The 12,976-nt window shown below is 40.2% G+C and overlaps 2 protein-coding genes across 2 annotated transcripts in view; one reads left to right on the top strand and one right to left on the bottom strand.

Moving 5' to 3' along the window:
• Positions 1–421: 421 nt before the first annotated feature.
• atp6ap1lb (ATPase H+ transporting accessory protein 1 like b) lies at positions 422–7,923 on the bottom strand. Its single transcript, XM_012816696.3, has 7 exons — positions 7,696–7,923; positions 4,906–4,946; positions 4,267–4,352; positions 3,767–4,008; positions 3,334–3,384; positions 2,954–3,197; positions 422–1,987 (listed from the first exon to the last, which is right to left on the bottom strand). Exons 1-7 carry the CDS (start codon positions 7,794–7,796, stop codon positions 1,751–1,753), a joined length of 1,002 nt encoding a protein of 333 aa, XP_012672150.1. The 5' UTR covers positions 7,797–7,923; the 3' UTR covers positions 422–1,750.
• Positions 7,924–9,269: 1,346 nt separating this feature from the next.
• Positions 9,270–12,976, top strand: part of dnah12 (dynein, axonemal, heavy chain 12) — a 35,743-nt gene continuing 32,036 nt past the window's right edge. The window contains exons 1-7 of the mRNA XM_042707517.1: positions 9,270–9,558; positions 9,641–9,852; positions 10,011–10,098; positions 10,217–10,237; positions 10,362–10,548; positions 12,562–12,634; positions 12,770–12,928. Coding sequence (XP_042563451.1) covers positions 9,653–9,852; positions 10,011–10,098; positions 10,217–10,237; positions 10,362–10,548; positions 12,562–12,634; positions 12,770–12,928 — 728 coding nt within the window. The 5' untranslated portion in view covers positions 9,270–9,558; positions 9,641–9,652. The remainder of the gene's footprint in view (positions 9,559–9,640; positions 9,853–10,010; positions 10,099–10,216; positions 10,238–10,361; positions 10,549–12,561; positions 12,635–12,769; positions 12,929–12,976) is intronic.

Below are 12,976 nucleotides of genomic sequence, written 5' to 3'. Positions count from 1 at the left end.
GAGTAAATGATCTGGGGTGTCTACCTTGAGAAGAAGAGGTATATTGGAGGGTGTTGGGTGAGGTCCGACAGGTAAACTGTCACAGCATGAGGGCGGCAGTCTGTCTGCCTGCTGGCAGGTGTGAGGAGGGAGCAGATGGCAGAGAGGGCAGTGGGGAAAAAACAGTGCCAGGAGGTCAGTTTAAGGAGACCATAATCAGAGTGCTTTGGGTGCAGCAAGAGAACGGCATCAGGTGGCTAAACTGAACCTTGTTGCCATGTCGCACGCATGCGTTTGTTCAGTGCAGCGGGGACCTGGATGCATTCACAACTAAATCCCTGTTGGTGCTCAACAGATAGGTTATAATTCTGAGTAAGTTATGTGTTCATAAATCTGAGCAAGACCCCAAAACAACAACAAAAAGAAAACCACAATATGACAATTTATGTGATCACAATTTATTGTTCAAACTACATTAATTGGTCCTCAGGAAACTTCCACAAGTGCTTTAAGTTGATTCCATCATGACCAAATGTACACATTATCTCTACCATGAGTATCAGAACTGCCATTTTACAACTTTTATTTCTAGTTATTGCCATGCTGTGGTATAGTGTAATAAGATGTTGCTGATGTTATCACTGCAGCTATACGGTGTTTTTGAGTATGATAATAAAGGTATTGACCTCTGTGTATTACTGAACAACATTCCTCAAATGAGCTCTTTACAGTTAGATTGGTTTCATTGTAAATGCTCCTTTACTAGATAGTACTACAAGACATAATAATTTATTTTGTGTGACGTAAAGAAAATGAATCATCCATAGTCCAAGTTAAAAAACAGAAAACTACTAGACTGACACAATGTGATAATACTGATTACAAAACAAATGTCATACAGTATAGTTGTCATTTTCACAATTACCCATTGCAAAAATGGTTCAATACATATTTCTGGATTGTATATTTAGAGTTATGCATGGATCTCAAGCTAGACTTTTCTATGTGTACGGTATTTTCTGGAGGATATGTTGAGATTATTTCCATGTAACCTATGTATGGATTTGGATTATATAAAAAAGACCTCATCACACTAGGCAAATACTGTACACATATGTTTTTACAGTGTTGTACTTTCATGTACTCTCAGTAGTTTGTCATTTCTGACAAACTCCACTTTGGCAGTCGAAACACAGTATTTTTAATTTTTTTTTAATTGGCAGATCAGCAAGACCCATGGCCCAAGGACTTGACTTATGAATGATATTGTGACTGTGAGATACAAAAGAATCTCTATCCATTCTAATCACAGTTATCTTTGTTGACTGGCAGTCCATGTCCATTATTTGTCCAACATCTTGCCAGGTCACAGTAATTGTCACTGACAGTTTTTTCTTCTTCTTCTTCTTCTTCTTCTTCTTCTTCTTCTTCTTCTTCTCCCTTTTCTTATTGTAAAATACGCTTTTCCAGAAATCGTCGTGCTTTTAATGTCAAAGTGCTAGTCCGTTGAAAGGCCATTTTGCACATTTTTCCCCCTCCCGGCATGGCGTACGTCTTGCCTGTGACCCAGGAAGGCAGCAGAGTCCTTGTGATTAGTCTGAGATTAAACACCTAACAGAACAGACAGCATGACAGCATGATTTGTTGAATCAGGGGGCCTGGTGGCTGATGGAAACAGAGATTTAAAAGACACTGCTGCCCTCCGGGGCCACACACTGCAACACTATGGGCAACCTGTAAAGTGCAATTCTGGAGGGGAGGGAGCTGTCCTTCAGAGGCTGTTTTTGTCTGGATGTTCTGACTCAGGGCTGCGAGGGAAGTAGACTGTGGCTTTGTGCTCTTCGTAGCGGTCGATGTGCTTTAGGTGCACCACCATGTGCAGTGCGTAGGCCAGGACTAGGAGCAGGATCAAGGAGGTGATTAGGCCCATCAGAATGGCAGGGGTGAAAAAAGTGGCGCAGTCACTGGCTGAGGCAAACTTGTTGGACTGAACATTGAAGGCCTGGATCTGTGAGAGGAAAGAGATAAAGAAGGGTTTAATTATCTGATAAAATGTCACATCATTTTAAAAGAACCCAACTATAGCAGTTTTTGTGCTTAGATAAAATGTTCAGCTGTCTTTGCCGTGTCCTCAAGTCATACACTTTCATAATTGTTCCAGTCAAACCGTCATTTATCATTCTTTACATATAATTTACAGTGCAGCCTGTGTAATATTATGCATTCACGAACTGACAAAATAGACTTTTTTTATAGGACATACATTTTTTTATCAACAAGTTTATTAGTCAAGAAACCTTCAAACCTCCAGACAATTTAAAGGTGAGGTCTACGATTATAATCCCATACACTTTGTGTCAAATTTAGCAAATTGTTCCTCATGGTCATCTAGCTGTCTGTTCAGTGTTTGTGCTCAAAAACTCAGTCCTGGCCCTGTAAATGGAAAAAAAAAAAAACTTTGGCTCGAACAAAACCATAAATAATCCCAGCCAATCAACTCAGTCCTTCAGTAGCACGGAAGGGACAATTGTAATTCGTGAAACTAAATCCTGGACTTCATCTTTAATAGTGATTTTAAATCATTAACCCAACTGATTTGAGCCCTAAAACCTACAGTATATGAGACATAATGTAAGTAATGTAGTAATCATAAAAACAAATGTAACATTCTGTAATTACAAATGTAACATTTGTCTCCTTTCAATTCAATACAATTTAATTCAATTCAAATGTATTATCATGTACTCATAAAAAGGGCATTTATCAGTAATGAAATTCCTTGTGCTCAAGTGTCTGCACAACTTAAAAGAATAAATTAAGTACTAGAATTATCAATTCCATTAACAGCAATTATGTGTCTAAGAGAACATACACTGCTCATTTTATCCAATGAATTTAAGCCTAAACATTTAACACGCATCTTCATCTAACTCCACACTTGATATGAATAGCTAGCTTGCTTCCTGTCACTCACCTGGAAGTCTGTGAAAGTGATGTGCCAGTTTGCCGAGCTGTCAGTGTAAGAGCTGGGCACCAGTAAGGTGTCATATTTCTGTAAGCTGCTGACGTGCTGGCAGTGGTAAGAATAGGTAGCAGGGGCGTAAACCTCAGTGGCGTTGAAAACAGCCTCGTGCGTCCAGTTGTAGTGGATGTGAACACTGTCCAGAGTGAACCAGTTCTGGCCTGCCGACTCGTAAAATGTGTTGGACATGTGAAGTCTGTTGATGAGGGAACAAAGAGAGGGAGAAGGAGAGAGAGAGAGGCAGGCGTCATGACTGGCATTACAGCTGAATGACTGCATCAGTGATAAGCTGGTGATGGCATGTTTTTTGACACTGAGTGCTGAGTATTTACTTGATGACAAGTCCTCTTATGTCCTCCACGTCTCCAAGGTGCAGGGATAATCTGTTGACAAAGAAAGATTGAAATACCAATCAATCATCAATCACTATGAATAGTTTGGAATAAATAAAATGTAATTCTCCAAAACATGGAATACAAATTCATATGAATAAACACAAGCAGTGTAAAACAGGCCAGTGAAATCTCCATTAGTCCTTGCTGTTATCACTACATAGAGTATATTGAGATAAATCCAAAGCCTATTATTACAGGATTTAGAACAATGGCCTATTGAATCCTACATAGCTTATGGAACAAATGTGAGGTTATCATTATTAAATGAATCATAGAGTATGTTTTGAAACTAAGACTCAAAGTCTGAATAGCTTAAACAGTATAAACAGAATTAATCCAAAAGCACACAGAAAAACAAGTCATCACGTACGTTGCTTTCTCTTTGGAGCAGACAGAACCTTTCGTCTCTACTGAGGCGTTGGGCCCAAACACTCTCTCAGTCAAATCCAGGAAAGTGTGGTTTCTGTAGCGAATGGCCAGACGTTTGGCTTTGAACAGAATGCATATCTTGCCATTGTAGGCTACGGTCAGCGGAGAGTACGGCCCAGAACTGGTTGACTGCAGTAACTTCCGCTTAGTTCTGGGTTGAGCATGCAGATGCCATCCATAAGGCTGTCAGGAAAGTGGTTAGAAAAAAAGATATAAAACAAAACCATCATGGAAACATCTGATATAAAGGCTTATCTGAATGAATGGTACATGGAGAAAAGAAAATCCCTGTTGACATCATCTGGTTTGAAACAAATTCATATATGCAGTTCTAATCGGATGCCGTGCAACAACAACAGAGGCTGGATGTACATATTTCATGTGCTTTGGGAACTATTCTTGTGTGCAAGGTCACATTGGCTATCAGGGAAAATGCTTTACCTGCAGTATTCTTCTGAGCGGATTCTCAGCTGCAGGCAAATAACTGCCCTCGTGTGAGGCACTTGGATTCTCTACACCCACTCCATCTGAACCAGAATCATGGGAGAAGATTTCAAGGGAGGTAGATGAGCACCATGATACCACCCAGCACATGGAGTCACGGTGTTATTTTTAGTGACGCTCTCGCTCTGGCTGCCTATACCAAACGACCTGGTCTGCTTTGATAGACTATGCATACTGTGGCCTTCAGGCTCATAAAATGTTATGTGGGATACATAATCACAGTGGGTGTCATTTTCATTACATGTTTTTATATGGATATTAAGCAAGATCTGTGTCCTTGTCAGCCTGCCTGATCGGTGATCTCATTACTTAGTGAGGTAACGGGAGGTGAGAAAGGTGTGAGGTTGTAACAACACGGATAGTCTTGAGGGATAGTTTGTATTCAGGAGAGCACAATGATTCATTAGGGCTTTAGACAAATTTAGAACAAGTCATGTCACTTTAATTCAACTCATCCGCTTGTTTACAATCTGTTTAGAGGCTACCTAAACTGAATGTTGGACAACAGCAAAAGTATAGTAGTTTAAACAGCATTTTTCTGAACATTTCTGAGTTTCTGAGGAACTTGTTACTGACCTGTTCTGATTCTGATAGCTTGATACTGGGGGACCTCTGAACTGTATAAGAGAGAAAAATATGTTGAATTTAGCCCATCATTTACAATAACAGTCTAAATTGTGACACAATACACAATATATCTTCTCAATGCAAATTAAATAATAAAAGCAACTAGACGCATTCTGAAAAAATGTAAAGAGAAAAACCCCTCTAACAATAAACCTTTGTATCCAGTCATTTTTAGTGAGTACCAACAATTTTCACCTTGTTTACGTGAGTGAGTGTGTTTGTGGGTTTGTGGGTTTGTGTACGTGTCTAGCAGTCTGTCTGCTCTTTCACACCATCTTGTCCCTACTGACCGTCCCCATAATACAGCAACTTCTAAGATTATCCTAAGACAAACCATTTAAACATCTAATCATAATGAGCTTGGCGGGGGTTATTCTAATACCTGATTAAGAGTCTGACTTTCGTCTTCTTTAGATCTGGAGGGGCTTCTGCATGCTTTGCAGCCTACCGTGCCTCCAGCTGTCTATGGGCACTGTTAAAATAAGGCTACACTATCTGGAACCAAGGGCAGCAGAGAAACTGCAAAGGGACATCCAGTTCATTATCAACCGAACTACTGCTGTCTACTGGTACAACACAACAACAGTCTCAAAGTATCTTTGGACATTGTTTTGAGCACTTTATACTAGTACATTCTGCGGAGAGGTACTTAGAGAGGTCTTCTGTCTATCTCTTAAACATGCTTTGGAATATCATACTGCATCATGTTGATTGCCCTAAAAAATGTACTGTCTCAAAAATCAACACGAGGCTTAGTCCATATTGCATATCCACCGCTAGTACAACACAAGTGATACAGGATGAATAATGTCCATCAGATAACAGGCACGTTTTTATCAACTACAGTTCAGCATGGTATATCCCAAATACTACCAGGTACATTAGGTTTTAGCCAAAGTAAACTATACTATAGTATGGATCATCAGCAAAAGTCCCCAGCTGTGGTGATACACCATTCTAAAATTAGTCCTAAACTACTTCTCCCTCCATTGCATTGACAACCTGTTCAACCACAACTAACGTGGTCCTCAGGAAGGCACCGATTGCAGGCCTGTGTGAAATAACTCTCTCCTTTGTTCTTATGCCAGTATACTGAGGTCAGCAGCTGAGGACTCTGCTGCTGCCATTGGTTATGCCTGGACAGAGCGAGGTAAGTGCTGAACATAGCATATATGTAACAGAAAAAAAAAAACTAAACTTGCACTATGTCTTCATCTCACTGTGCTAATGTGCCACGTTCTCTCTTTCTCTTTCTGTTTCCTGTGCTTGTCTGCATGTCTCGTTTCTTCTTTCTTTTCTTTTCTTTGTAGTCTAAAGCATATTAGGGCCATATGTCTGCAAGAATGTGCTGCCATGATGCCTAATAATAGGTTAGATAATCAAATTAGATTAAGATTATAGCCATCGCCTCTTGACGTATTGTCCTCAAAGTACTCTGAACACATAGTGAAACAACTGGAAACAATGTTTGCCCCTCTCAAATCAAGTTGTTACTACAAAATGAATGACAGTCCTTATAATCAACATAGGTTGAGGAGATGTTTGTTGAAAGTATGGAGTGCAAGAGATTTATTCTGTCTAAATATCTTGATGCAAAACAGTGTTGTTTCACTGAACATGATTAACTGAGGACTAAGCATAGTCATAATAACAATGATAGAAATTGATCTCAGTTTTGAACAGGATTTGTACAACCTGCCTGTCTGAGCTCACCATCTGCTTTCACATTGATGAAAACGTGTAATCCTTTTCGGGAAATGCAAACCATATCTCTGAGTTGACTAATCAGCTCTCATAATAGTTTTTGAAAACTCTTAGACTGTGTACAGATGTGAAATCCTGACTTCTCTCAACATGTAATTAATAGGCAGATCAAGCTTACAAAAAACAGTGTGTGCCATATCTAACAGTGACGAAAGAGATTGTACAGACATTGTTTCAGACAAAGATGGATACAGTGCATTTAAAAAAAAGGAAGCTGTCATAGATGGTCACACATAACATTCTTAACATTCTTCCAAACCAATGACATAACAACTTTATCACCATCCACTTTCTCTGTGTAAATGTTACGATGCTTACTGAAAGATTAAATACAGTGAGTTAAATATTTGCATTTGATATTTCAAATACGAAAGTTTCAAAAAATAAACAAACAAAACAGAGAACAAACATTTCTCTTATGGTTCAAGTGCTAACTGAAATGCCAAAGGAACACAAAGCAATACACACTATTATTTAGGATGGAGTAGCACATGATACAGAATAGCAAATGATTAGTCAATTCACCAAATCTGATCTCTATTATGAGAGAACCAGTGTCCAAGACGCGTTTTTCAAAGAGCCCTGATGTATGTTCAACGAACAATGTATTTCAAGAAGGCCAGCTGAATGATGCTATTGCAACACATTGTGGAGTGTCATCTATAAACTGAATCCAACAGACACAGCGCTGGATGAAGTGTCTCTCGTGTCTCTTTGTCATACCCCATATCACATTGTCTTGCAGTTACAGTAAAACGCACCGAGAGCCATCCATTCATTCTATTTCTGGTGCCTACTCTTTTCCTATGCATATACATCAGCCTTACGCTTCTTTTAAAACCATATTTTTTCCCCCTTCTTACAGGCTTGTTTCCTGATGACTCCAGCCCACTGTGAGAGATCCAGCCAGAGCCTATAACTGCACAGCAACACTGCTGGGCATCCATGAGCTGAGACTGAAATAGCAGCACCTACCTCTTGTCCAGGATTGCAGGCACTTGATCAAAGGGCAAGGAGAGTTGCATAAAAACAAAAGGTAGCAGTGCAAAAATGAGAAAAACACTGTGTTTAGCCATTGAGACAATCAGAGGAGACTGCCAGAGATGAGGTCTGCTTCATAATCTGCTCTGATAGCATATCCCTAAACCTGAGCTGAGTGACGGGCAGCGGTGGCAGCCAATGTGCACACACAGGGTGAGGATAATCGTGCGTCACACTCCACGCAGCCTTCATTCTTGCTGCCTCGCTGTGCCCCACCCCTCCCTGTCACCCTCCCTTACTCTCTCTCTCCCTCCCTCCCTCCCTCTCTCTCTCTCTCCCTGCCTCATTGTGTCCCTCACGAAAACGTAGCCTCTGGCAAATCTGAAACTTCTGCTATTTAACCTTCATTACACACTGCTTATTTGTAACACAAATTCACGTTAATTTGATTTCAATCACTACTATAGTCAGATTAATTCTGAGTGAGAGATAAAAGTGTCTGGCTGGAGAAATGTGATGACATGACCTAAATTCCTGTTTCATGGCCATGATAATTGAAATTCATTCATACGAGTTATGCGTGTGATATAAAAAGAAACCCCCTGAGCATAGACTTGAAAAACAGATAAATAAATAAAAATGAAAAAGGAGGGGACAAACACATTTACAAGCATCTCACAAGCAGATTCTCTTCCTCTCTCCGAGTCAGATGATGTTGAATCATTTCAGCGTTTATTTCTGGCCTGTTTTTTTGGCTTTCATGAAACTGTCAGAGCTGCTTAGCTTTTCGTCTGCTGAATGCATACCATTACATCCAAAACAGTGGGCTGTAGTATCAATTAATGGCAACAGTTACCCCTACGCGATGGAAAATAGCACACGGTGCTGTGTCAGTATAACAATGCATACTATGATCTCCATCAGCTGTTTCAGAAACCATTACATAGGGCGTGATTTTTATCTCCAAACTGTAACATCAGTGAAATAAACAAAGACCTCTGGGTTTGCTTGCGTAGAAGACAGATGGAGGCTACTTATCGAATTGTATGATCAAAACACGTTCTCTATTGGGCACGACGTCCACTCAAGACAAAAACACAGGACAGTCGCAATGTGCCTGAATTTGGATGCACCACAAATAAAATGGGGCAGCTGGAGAAAGCGCTGCAATGGCTTTCTGCATCTTGTGGCATCTCGATATCGATGCACAGACTTTCAAGAGCAACATAGCCCGTGAAGAAAAGAAATTTCGCCGCCTAGTGGATAAATCTGGTACTCCGATAAACACCAGCAATACAGTCATTGGTCTACGGTCATTCAAAACTAATACAATCACCATAGGTTGTGATATACATTTTAATTTTATATAATATGTATATATTATATGTATAGGCTACGAAGCCACGCACCGGAAGTTCAGGATTTAACTGACGACAGCATGTTGTGTTTTTATATGTTCTGAGCTAAATGTGAAACACATAGTTAAAATAAGTAGAACATGTATACATTTTTGGAAAACTTTGCAAACTTGCTAACATAAAATGATGACATGTCCGCGCTCTAAGTTCATAAGTCTCAGTTTACTATTTCTATGGCAACCCTCTTGGTCCACAACAAAGATGACTACTACGGAGACGAAAACGAACGACTGTTCCCATTGCTTATCTACATCAAACATATATGTTAGATTCTGCTGAACACACAAAACTTTCTCCGGTTATATCAGTTACAAGGTAGGAGGATAAGGTGTGCAATTCGAGATTAGTGAACACTTTTTGTTAATTAGCAAGCTGGCTAGTTAGCTTGCTTGGTAGACAAGACAACGTTCTTCCTACACACTTGACAGTCCATAACTAGGTACAATTACATGTTTTAATACTCGCTTTATTTTTTTGGTTGACATTATCTTGTTCTCAGAAAACTTTGTGTTTTGTTGTAGTCGGTGTTTGGGATGCCAACCTCCACTGGGGGGTTCAAATCATCCGTAGAGGATGGTCTCAAGCAATACAGCCGCTTGCCACCTATCCCGACCGGACCTGGGGAAAATGGGGCCAGTGCGTGTGAGGTGTCCCAAGAGAGGTTGGCAACGCAGAGAAAGCTTCTGCGGCACAGGCGGAGTAAAGAGCAGCAACATGAGTTGCAAAAGATAATGTAGGAATTAGTCTTTTTCATTGCTAGTTGAAATGTCAGTATCAGAGTATGTGCGAATAGGTTTTGATCATTTGAAATACAGCTTAGCTGTCTATAATGACTGTACATGTAATGTTAATACAAAATCAAATGTAATTTCCATGAAATGTTTCATGTAGGATGGCCAGCGCAATGCAAGCCTACAAACAAGGCAAATGTCCACGATCCACTGCCGCTCAGCCCGTGGTGCCCCAGATGCCCATCTCGGTAGAATGATCTTATCTTAACACTCTCTCAGACTTTGTTTACTATCAAAGTATGCCACACAGTTATTGGCTTATTTACACCACAAAAAAAACTTACAGCTGTCTACTTTCTTTAACAGCTGACCATCGAAAGCAGGAGAGTAAGTTCCATTTGTTCTACTATCTTGTATCTAGACAGCAATTGAGAGCTATTACCAGCAAATAAATATAAAAGTGCATACTTGAAACAGAACACTCACTAATTCAGTTCTTCTCATCGTGCAGACCTACGCGTTCCTGAAGCGATCCGTGGAGGCCAGCCCTATAGCGCCTATCCAGCAGCAGTGGTTGGACGCCATGTTGACCCGGGTGCCCCCACTGCTTCGTCAGGGGCCAGGACGCCAGGAGCTTCTCGAAGAGCTGTTCAAGGAGGTCAGCGAGAACTTCATGAGTGGCATGGTCAAGCACACAGGTGAACATGGAGCCCTCTGTTACCCTTGAAGTTCCCTGTACAGTCTTGTCAGCTTATTTGCATTATAAGCCGTGACACAGAGAAACACCTTTCTGTGTCGATATCCCAGCTCTGATGATGTGACTGTCTATTTTACTGAGCATAACTACTCGTTCCGTATTCTGAAATGCTGTCTCTGAAGACAGTAACCATTAACATTCATGTCAGCAGTGATGTAGGGATTCTGATATGTTCATGTTAGCATAAGGTGACCAGATTTCTGAGACAAAATCCGGGGACATTTTCAGTTCAGACACGTTAACACCTTCAAAACATGTCATGTTTTTGTCTTTGTAATCGAAAAACGGGGACACTGACTGGGCCCTTATTCATAAAAGCAGTTTATCTTACCCTTGTTCTTGTAAATCGCAAGGGGAATTTCAAACAAAGAGTTTTCCTATTAAAACGAATCACAAAGTGGCTGAAATGAAGAGTAGTAAAGGTAACAACCTTTTGCCACATAATAAGAACCAATATCAGTGATAAGAACTTTGTTGACGTCATGCACAAGCTTCCTTGCAGTAGGCCTAACCTCTGTGTTTGGCTGATAAGTGACTAGTCTGCACGGATGGGTGACATGTGTAGGTTTTTCCAGCATAGAAAATGTTAAGGCCATTGGGGAAACTGAATGCATTGTATTCCTTTATTCTGTGTGAAAATCAGCTGGAACTATGAACATACAGATCAGGCCCATAGACTCCAGGATCTTTGGAATAGTTTATTACTATACAAAAAGTGATTTAAGAAACAAACAAACAAAAAGATTCAAAATACAATTTCAGTAAAAAAATGTAATTAAATCCAAGCAATGTCAAGGTGAGGGAGGGAGATAATGAAAAAAATAACAAGTTCTGTGACACACTACCAGTTGACATATTTGTTGATAAAGAATATGTGAAGTTAATGTGGGGAAAAAGACATTTCATTAGTGTCTTTTAAGAGACCACCACAAGAACATTTTTAAGTAAGAACGTTTTTAAGTAATGTAGGCCTACCATTATTCTAGGCTACCTGTAGCTAATTGTCTATCTATGTAGCCTAAGCACTCATTTAATGACTCATTTAAATATTTAAGCGCATTGAAACCCACTGCTTAAAATTGAACTGGTGAGACTTTTTTGCTTCCACAGAACTATCAAAGTTCAAAGTACTTTATTGTCATTGTCACACAAACAACGAGACAGACGTAAGCGGGAAGCGCAACTGGATGTATGGAAAGCGAATTCAAGGAGTATTTTCTTGCTGGTGGTTTAATTTATTGACAAGTTGCCAACTACCTCTCATTAGTAACCCAGACTAATGAAACTGAAATGTCATAGTACTGTAGTTAGTATCACTGCTAAAGTGCTAATGTTAAAAAGTTAACAAAGTTAGTTAGCAAGTAGAGCTGTGGCTGACACCTGACGGACAGATAGCTGCTGCCTAACACTCACATTGTTGAAAATTGTAGATCATAGGCTACATACATATTAAAGGGTTAAATAATATATCATGTCATAGATGATAAACAATGACACTTACAATAAACACCGTTCGCTAATTGCCTATCCCAATGCTATCCTGTCTTGTACTCGATTTGCCAGAGGTAGCTGGCTGAATGAATGAATCTCTCTCTGAATAAAAAAAGTAGAAGCTAAGGGCAAATATTCTACCACGCTGCATATTCCACCAATCAAAATACTACAAAGACGGGCATTCTAGAACATCTTTGCCCTGGCTGCTGGCTGGCTTGCTTGAGCCCGTGGCGTGTAGGCTACGCAACTAAACGTTTTGTCATTGTTTTCTTTCTTTCTTTTTTTTATTTGTATCCCGGGTCTGTTGTTGGTCACAGTGAAAACCGGGGACATTTCCGGGGACAGCTCCAGCCGGGGACAGGCCACCAAAAACAGGGACTGTCCCCAGAAACCGGGGATGTCTGGTCACCTTATGTTAGCAGTGTTTTCAGTGACTCATCTGATGTGTTTTCTCCATCAGTGAACACTATCCTTCAGAAACCAGATGCAAAGGGAGCAGAGGTTGAGCAAAAGGACAAAGTCCTACCAGCAAAGTGAGTCTAAATGTGCATGCCAGCATACCGTGTTCGGTAATCAGCAATGGAACCATCTCATGTACAATTGTGTCACAAAGTTCTTTGGAGATACAGTAGCTCTGCTGACATATTGGTGTTGGTGTATCTTTGCAGAGTTGTTGATTTCTCCAGGCCTTGGAGGGACAGCTTCATCAAGAATCGAAAGGAGATGAAGGAGAATTTGCACATTCTTCACCCAGTCATGAAAATCACACTGGATATGTGTTATTTAACCTTCTCTAATCTGCTGCTGGTCGATCTATCTGACTGCAGGTGTGCAAGTCAAACTCAAATTTCCCTCCGTTTTATGGCTACAAATGC

The sequence above is a fragment of the Clupea harengus genome, chromosome 4, assembly GCF_900700415.2.
Source record: "Clupea harengus chromosome 4, Ch_v2.0.2, whole genome shotgun sequence".
In the NCBI taxonomy this organism is placed as follows: domain Eukaryota; kingdom Metazoa; phylum Chordata; class Actinopteri; order Clupeiformes; family Clupeidae; genus Clupea; species Clupea harengus.
The sequence above is the reverse complement of the archived record's forward strand: the minus strand, read 5'-3'. Positions and strand labels throughout refer to the sequence as shown.

Coding starts and splice junctions, on each gene's coding strand:
- atp6ap1lb (XM_012816696.3), bottom strand. CDS start 7,796: ATGGCTAAACACAGTGTTTTTCTCATTTTTGCACTGCTACCTTTTGTT. Junction 4,947..7,695: donor CCTGCAATCCTGGACAAGAG/GTAGGTGCTGCT, acceptor TCTCTTATACAG/TTCAGAGGTCCCCCAGTATC. Junction 4,353..4,905: donor AGCTATCAGAATCAGAACAG/GTCAGTAACAAG, acceptor ATTCTGGTTCAG/ATGGAGTGGGTGTAGAGAAT.